This window comes from Blennius ocellaris (assembly GCF_963422515.1).
Source record: "Blennius ocellaris genome assembly, chromosome: 5".
In the NCBI taxonomy this organism is placed as follows: Eukaryota; Metazoa; Chordata; class Actinopteri; order Blenniiformes; family Blenniidae; genus Blennius; species Blennius ocellaris.
Window position 1 is genome coordinate 13,166,956 of NC_137654.1, and position 8,624 is coordinate 13,175,579.

The 8,624-nt window shown below is 40.5% G+C and overlaps 1 protein-coding gene across 1 annotated transcript; it reads left to right on the forward strand.

Moving 5' to 3' along the window:
• The first annotated feature begins 84 nt into the window (after window positions 1–84).
• casp9 (caspase 9, apoptosis-related cysteine peptidase) lies at window positions 85–4,293 on the forward strand. Its single transcript, XM_080496458.1, has 10 exons — window positions 85–354; window positions 435–645; window positions 1,291–1,374; window positions 1,448–1,506; window positions 1,595–1,771; window positions 1,864–1,953; window positions 2,748–2,895; window positions 2,996–3,184; window positions 3,314–3,423; window positions 3,521–4,293. The coding sequence occupies exons 1-10, from the start codon at window positions 223–225 to the stop codon at window positions 3,626–3,628; spliced, it is 1,308 nt and encodes a 435-aa protein (XP_080352584.1). The 5' UTR covers window positions 85–222; the 3' UTR covers window positions 3,629–4,293.
• The last annotated feature ends 4,331 nt before the right edge of the window (window positions 4,294–8,624 follow it).

The following is an 8,624-nucleotide window of genomic DNA, read 5'->3' on the forward strand; positions in this document are numbered from 1 at the left end:
GCGACGCTCTCTAACTAAAATCAAGCGCACCCTATTTGCCGAACTCGAGTCGCTTGTGAATGGACCAATCAGTGATCGCGGTGATGTAAACACGGAAGTAGAAAATGCAACCGAAAGAAGTCAACAAACTCCTTGTATTCGTTGATTCTTTCTCAGCTGTGTTGACGCGTATTACCTAAGCTTTAGCTTTTGTGATATTTCGTTGATGATCGTTCGTCGTAAATGGATGAAACACTCAGAAACATCCTTCGTAGGAACAGAACTAACCTGGTGACACAACTGAATCCATCTGCTCTCTATGACGGCCTCCTTGAAAAAGGGGTTTTCACCCAGGACATGATAGAAGAGATACAAGTAAGTCGGCTACGCTGATGTCTTTGCATTTTTGTAATCTAAAGCAGATGGATGACGATCCACATGTCTCCCCCTGTCAGAGCTCCGGGACCAGACGAGACCAGGCCAGGCAGCTGGTCCGGGATTTGGAGACCCGGGGGAGTCGAGCCTTCCCACTATTTCTGCAGTGCCTTCGGGAGACGGGTCAGCACAGTTTGGCAGGGATCCTTCTGAATGGGGCTCCAGCAGGTCAGCTGCAGCCTGCAGCACCGACACCGGTTCCCCGTCCTGTCATCCAGCCTCTGCCAGTCAGTAAGTGTGTTATATTCTTATTCACATTCATAATACAAGAGCCAGATGTGCGCAGTCGGTGGTTGGATTTGGTGCAATGGCGTCCACCTTCCCTAAATAGTATTAAGTTGTCAGGAACTTCTGCCATTACATTTACTGTTCCTCCATTTAGATGTCTGTTGTTTATTAGACCGACCAGATACAATATGTTATACGAGGAGGCAGCACGAGCCAAATCTCAAAGATGGGATTACTCCATTCAGCACCACGAATACTCCTTATCTCCTTATTTTATATAGCGCCAATTACGTCAAAGAAAAACCCAACAATCCAACTTTACACATGAACAAGCATAGGTAACAGTGGAAAGGAAAAACTGCCTTAGAATGAAACTTCTGCAGAATCAGACTGGTTGGCTTCTACTGCACAAATTGGGATTAGAAGATAGGAACAGAAAAGAATAGGACAGAAATGCAGCAAGTTGACATGAGATAGGAGGCACAGATCCAAATGTAAGAGACCCTGCATTGTCGAATTTAATGGTATGTAATAAACTCACATTCAATTTGCTTTTAATTGTATATTGAATGTTTAAACTAACGAAATATCTTACTACATATTGCACCTTTTAAAGATAAATATCTTGGTGTGATTTGTGTTTTGTAGTCTCTCCAATGGATGTTGATAAGCACAACAAAGATGTCGTCCCTATTCATCCATTGCCGAGGCCCAGTACCACTCCCAGTCCATGTAAGTCATACAGGTCACTAAGATGTCTCCGTGTGGTCAGTTTGTGATGCAAGACATTCAATGATTCTCACAGCACCCGAGAGGGAGTACACAGCAAGGCCACAAGGCAGAACACGACGGGACAGTCTTCAGGTATTTATTCATTTAAATTGTCACTTTTGAATTTTGAATGACATTCAGGTATTTATGTGTCTGAACTTATTGTCTCTCATTGTGTCAGATGTATAAGATGGATGCCAGCCCCTGTGGTCATTGCCTCATCATTAACAACGTGGAGTTTCAACCTGAAACTGAGCTGAGCAATCGCAAAGGCTCCAACATAGACTGTGACAAACTGGAGAGCAGATTCAAAGCACTCAATTTTATCGTTGAAGTCAAGACAAATCTGAAACACAGAGTAAGTGTCACTTCTTCAGCGCCTATGTCTGAAAATGCACACGTAATACAAGCTTTGCGGGTGTGTTGATGACAGATTCAACCCCATTTCAGCAAATCAAACATGAGCTGTGTGCTCTGTCGAAGAAGGACCATTCCCAATTCGACTGCTGTGTGGTCATCATGCTGTCCCATGGGTCTGAGGTAATGCTTGTCTTATCTTTGTATTCAACCCAATATGGATGTAATCATGTTTGTAATATAAGGTATTAGACAAGGTTTCCTGGTTACATGGCACCCAGGTTAAGGATTGTAGTTATTTCAGTGCATCTAATGATTCTTATTCAACCCTAAATTAACTTCTCTTTGTTGATTTTTTTTTTTCAGTTGACATGAAATATGTAGCAACCAGTGATGTAAATAACATAATACCTGCCAATAATTCAATGTAATAAAGCCCATAATTTAATAAGTTTACAATAGTTTAATAAGACATTAGAGCCATTATTATAACATTTAGCCAATGATTTAATTAATTATGATGTGATTGAATTAGCTATAAAATAATAAATATCCTTTGAAATGATACATAAATAGCCAAGTGAAGTCACTTTTATTTGTATAGCACTTTAAAACAGCTGTGGCTGAAGCCAAAGTGCTTCACATAAATGACAAAATAAAAACAGAAGAATAAAAACAGCAAAAAACAGTAAAAACAAACTATAAATAGGGCTACATAAAACCTTTTTTGCAGGCTTTGTGTAGTTTTCTTATAAAATAATAGATATAGTGATGGGATGGATGTTATATTCATTCATTCAGAAAGCAAATGACAGCACTCTCTCAATTAGGAAAAAATTATTCTGCTATGTTGTATCTACTATATTAGATATTTGCCAAATTGTTACCTTATTGGCTATATTACATTCAGAATGACCTAAATCATTACATTATTGTTTGTTACAAAAGATATTGTGTGCCAATAATTGTGTTTTTAGGTGAGTCATAACCGCTTCCCTGGAGCAGTGTGCGGTGTGGATGGACAGTCTGTTCCCGTTCAGCAAATAACAAACTACCTCAACGGCCAGCACTGCCCGTCTCTACAAGGCAAACCAAAACTGTTTTTCATCCAGGCCTGCGGAGGAGGTGTGTAACACCGAACACCGTCTCATGGTAACACAAAATAGCATGTGCCAAATCCATTCACAAGTTGTGTAATCGGCGAGCGTGTGTTTTCACCCTCCAGATGAAAGAGACACGGGCTTTGAGGTGTCACCAGACGAGTTTCAGCCATCCATCGGTGGCGTGGACGATCAGACCGACGCCATTCCCACGTCGTCCAGCAGCGACTCTCTGAGCACGTCCGATGAACTGGACGCCCGAGCCACGTTGCCCACTCCGAGCGACATCCTGGTGTCCTATTCCACTTTCCCAGGTGTGTTTTATGGTGAACACATGCTTATTTTACTTGTTTTGTTTCTCTGTGAGACACTTCTTGATGCAAATTCAGATCTGGACTTGCTGGAGTTGTCTCTCTAATCCTCTGAATGTTTAACAAACACAGGTTATGTTTCGTGGAGAGACACGCAGTCAGGGTCCTGGTACGTCGAGATACTCGACCGCATTCTCGAGGAAAACGCTGCTACAGATGATCTTGGCACAATGTTGATGATGGTGAGCCTCCACCAGAGAAAACTGAAGAAATTGCTGAATCCTCTCCTCATGTCTTTTATATATATATATAAAACATCTTCACTGTTCTCATTTTCAGGTGAACCACGAAGTTTCCCAGAATTCAGCTAAAGGGCTCTATAAGCAAATGCCAGGCTCTTTTAACTTCCTCCGTAAACACTTCTACTTCCAGACCCAACAGTCCTAGTGGAAGAGTCACGCGAAACCATGAACTTTAATGTTTTGATATTCTCCCTCAATCCAGGTGCAAAGGGTCTCAACTTTTTGATCGTTGTGAGCTTTGCTGTTTCCTGATCATGTACTTTAATGTAATTCGCATATTTATCAAATCTGGGTGCTTTGTTTTTTTGTTTTTACTTGTTTCTCTTTGAACCGTTCAAGGGATTTGCATTCCCAGAATCTTTGTCAGATTAGTTATTTTACTGTAAATGAAACCAACTGCACAAGTACCACTCTGCACCAGCATTGTTAAAACAGTTGTTAAATGCATTGATTTATTCAAATTGGGAGAAGTGGGTTTGAATCCTCCTGCTGAAATGTCACCACTTGAGCTCAGCTGAAATGCACTCCTTCATTTAAAGTCACTCGTCTTATATCGATCATGTTCAGAGGTTTATTTTTTGGCTGAAAATGGTGGTAGAGCCACTAATGAAAGTTTGATTAAACTCGTATTGCTTCTATTTCTTTACAAGTTGTGCTTGTACAACACATAGGTTAGGAAGATTCACTGGAAGTAAAATGATTGTATATCCTTTCGCTGGTCTGTTGTTTAAAATTTAAATACACGTTTTGTTGACTTTGTTTAGATGTTTTTTGTTAACCACGAGAATCGTGTAAGTCGTGCCTCCAGAGAAAATTGTGTCAACTTCATGTTTTTGGTCATTTCCATTTTTGAAATAAAATAGATTGAAACTATTTGTAATGCATCATTACCAGATAAGGACAAGCTCTAACTGTTCCAAAACACAATTCTAAGAACTGTTTTACCTCATGTACATTCATACAGCTACCATTTTTAAACTGAGGTACTGAGACATGTGTTGGGGAGATGTAGTGTGTTGTGAGTTTTCATGTTCTCCCCTTGTGTGCAGGATCTGTTCAGGTTACCCTGGTTTCCACTCATAGTCCCAAAACAGAGATTTCAGGTAATTAGTGACTCTGAATTTCTCATAGGAGTGAGTGTTTGAATAGGAATGCTTAACACCTAAATGATCTTAAACACATGTTTCTTGAGAAAACGGGAGTACCTGGATTAAAACCACACATGCGCAGAGAGAACCTGCAAACTCAAGACATGAGGGGAGGATATTCTTCTTATGAGAAGTGAGCGCTAAATACATTGTCAAATGTTCCCATAATGAAACACAGGAGGACCGGTGAAGCTGCTTTGTCTTTTTATACAACTGAAAATGTAGAATTATTTACTACTTTGTATGATCTTGTCTTTATATAATCCTTTCACATTTCATTTCGTCTTTACTTATTTTGAACTCTGAATTGAGAAAACACTCACATGGGACAACGTTCACTCCACACAGACAGACCAGAAAAGAGACGCTCTCGCTCCACATCTATCACTTGAGTCCAGACTGATCTGTTATTTCACGGGGAAAGTGTTGGGCCAGTGCTTGGCTTGAACCAGATAGAGCCACATTAAACAGTCAGAATTCCAAACTCAAGTTTCGATTATTTATTAGCGGGAATGAAGCATCCTGCAGACGCCTGGTGTCAGCAGTCCAAATAGTTCTGTTTACTATTTCCCAATGAATGCAGTTCAAAAGGACATGGTCTGTTTTTGTAATCATTAACTGTCACAGACGGTAGCTCACATGTCATTTTATGGATTTGAGAAGAACAGAATAGGATAGAAATGCTGTATTTTTCCCAGAGGGAAATTCCCTTGAGCATTTCTCCACACGCAATCAAGAGAAACGAAAGTTGGACATCAGTACTTTTTAATATTAATATCTACAAAGCTTAACGATGACAGCGCATAAGCACAGGGAGAATCAAAACACAGCAAATACTATTCACAGGGTGGAGTTCTAGAGTCTTATGGCCACAGGAACAGATGACCTTGAGTGGCGGTCTGGATTGCACATTGGTGTTATTATGAGTCTGTTGATAGACCTCAGATTGGAATGGATCCTCTCTGAGAACTACATTTTCAACATTAAAAAAAAAAAAAAAAATCCCCAAACTGCTTTTAAGACGTTCTTCTTAATTCCCCCTTCACTAAAGTAGTATTTCCCATTCTGTGTTTGATGTCTGCCACCTCCAGCACTTCTGATTTTTACACAGATTGTTATCAGGTTGCGGCAGGCTTCGGTGACGACCCGTTCATTTGTATCAGGTGTGTTTCAGCCGCCAGACATCAAGAACGCGCAGGACAGGTGTCCACCAGGCTGGATAACATAACACTGTGTGAAAGACTTTGAACTGCTCCAGGATGTCGAGTATTTGCACTCCCATTGGATGTCTGCCACTGCTCCCCCGTGGGATTGTCACGTTATCCCAAGCTTCACCAAATCGCAGCCAACTAAACAAGTCACAGAGGAGTCGGCTTCACATAAATGTTACACAAGCAGAGAGTGTCCTTGATTCATATAAATTTAAACTGACTGCTCCCACTATCAGCCTCACAAAGCACTGAGTCCCGAGGAGCCATGCTTTTCTACAGCACCGCTCTCTGTAAGTGTGACCACCGCAAAGCCACTTTTTGGATCCTATGATAACAACTAAATGGGTATTTTTTTCATTTTCAGTGCTGGCAGCGACCTGTCTGCTCCTACAGGCAGGTAAATATCTGTGTGTGTTTGTGGTCTGAGGGTACAACTACACAACTTAACTGTTCTTTCTCTCATTCCTGTCTCTTTTAGACGCTGCCTCAGAGGTGATGACCTCCTGTGAGAACTTCTCTGTACATCGTCTGAGCTGTGGTATGATTATTTCCTCAAACTTCTTATGCGTTAATCAAACAGCTCTTCTAATTTCTTTTGCTATAGAGATTCACTCGCATTATCTTGGATGGTAAAACTGGAACTTAATTCAAATTAAACAGTTTTGTGTTTAGATGTGATATCTGTCACATAAGAAATAATAACGCAAAATACAGAGATGAGATAACGCTACTGAAGTCAGACAATGAATTATTTGTACTTGACGACTTACCATCTCATGATAAGGCAAAAATAGCAGCAGATAAACACACATAAAAACATCCTATCTCTTCCTGGACGTTCTGCCCTATAAAAACAATATGACTAATATTGGTGTTATATGAATACATTTATTTTGAAAATTAACAACACATACAAAGGCAAAATAGCTAAAGCTGTTTTCAAGAAAAATCTTTCTAAAATACTAAAATTATCAAGGAAAAACAATCCTTGCAAACTGTGTGTGTGTGTGTGTGTGTGTGTGCGTGCGTGCGTGCGCGCGTGTTGCATGGTACTAAACACTTTTTATGTCAAGTAACACAAATACATGACCAGTTAAATCTTAACACAAAATTTAAACTTTGACTGTACATTTTCAACATGAATCCAAAGTTCTTTTTCTGAAACATGAGTGACCGATAAACAAGAATCAGGTACTTCGAGTTGACAGTGATGCAACATAAAACCTTAATCCCTGTTCCCTGTTTGGAGTAGACATTGGAGTGATCAGTGTTGAGACCGTGCTGTATGGACGAGCAGACCGGGTGACCTGCAGCATTGGGAGACCTCCAAATGAGGTCACTAACACAGACTGCTCTATGACCAATGCCAAGGACGTTGTCAAGAAAAGGTAAGTAAGTTGTCACGGCATCATGCAGAGAAACCGCTGGCCGTCTTAACCATGACAATAATGGAGTTATTGTACCTGTTGCTTGTCTTTGACTGTGATCCTGCCTCAAACTTAACCTTCTGCCTTTTCTTTCTTTGCCTTGATTTTTTTCCCCCGTGTGCATAGATGTGATGGGAAGAAGGTCTGTGAACTAAGCGCCAATATCTTCACTGCGCCGGATCCGTGCGAAGGAACCTTCAAGTACCTGCAGACCAAATACACCTGCTTACCAGCAAGTCAGTCACAGCTCTGTACTCATGATGATTTTCAGATTGAAATGCACACATCGTCTGCAATTACTTACCCTATTTGTCAATCCTCGTTATTTCCATTCCAGGCTCAGTTTTTATGCATTTGCTCGGTTGTCTTGGAGCCTTTTGTATAGTAATGGCACATGTGCAGGTTTTTTTAAATATAACCTTGATGAGATTTAATGGTTTTAACACTGAGAGGCAGGGGTATGATTTCTGAACACAAAACCTGTTAGGTGGGTGTGGGGTGGTTAAGGCATTTTTACAAAGTATAATTATTTGTTACAGTCCACCACGTGACGTGTGAGCACTCTGTGGCACACCTCCAGTGTGGTGAGACGGCATCCTCATCTTATATGGCACTTTTGGCTAAAATTACAGCATTAACTACATTTTAACTTGCGATCATGAACATGTGCATCTCTCTTCGTCAGATTTAGGACAAGTGATTTCAGTTCATGCAGCTGATTATGGACGCCGTGACCAGTCCACATGCTCCTATGCACGGCCGGACAGTCAGCTCCAAAACACTGAATGTTTTCACCCAACCAGCGTAGTTGCAACCAGGTGCAGCTAACACTCCCCCTCAGATTAAAGCTGATGGATATAGTACCCACAGTCTGTTAAACATGTAATTTAATTCGCTCTTTATCTTATTTATATCCATGTCCGCACAGCTGCAATGGGAGAAACTCTTGCGATATCAAAGCAAGCAACTCCGTGCTTGAAGACCCCTGTCAAGGCACCTACAAGTACCTGGAGGTGGCTTACACTTGTCATTGTAAGTAAACTGAAAAAGTCTTTGATCTTAGTTAGTATATTGACTCAATGTGCAAAAGTAGCATCAATCTTTGGAGGGATGTAGAAATATATCTTTGCAAGGATTAAATACTGTAATATGTGTACTCTTTCTTTTTTAAGCAGACATGCTAATGGAAAAATATTACAACTTGAGCTTACTTTCATCAAAAAAAAAAAAAAGAAATCTCCAAAAAGTTTCCTTGAAATGTCCCAGTCTTTTGTTTTTGTTTTGTTTTTCTTCTCCAGATCCTGATGTCCCCCTAGAAGAGACGTCCAAATGAGCATGACTGAATCAATAGTGTC

Bases quoted from the DNA above. Each gene is read 5' to 3' on its own strand.
- casp9 (XM_080496458.1), top strand. From the start codon at position 223: ATGGATGAAACACTCAGAAACATCCTTCGTAGGAACAGAACTAACCTG. The intron at 2,896-2,995 runs GTGTGTAACACC...TTCACCCTCCAG, and splicing joins CATCCAGGCCTGCGGAGGAG to ATGAAAGAGACACGGGCTTT. The intron at 3,185-3,313 runs GTGTGTTTTATG...TAACAAACACAG, and splicing joins GTCCTATTCCACTTTCCCAG to GTTATGTTTCGTGGAGAGAC.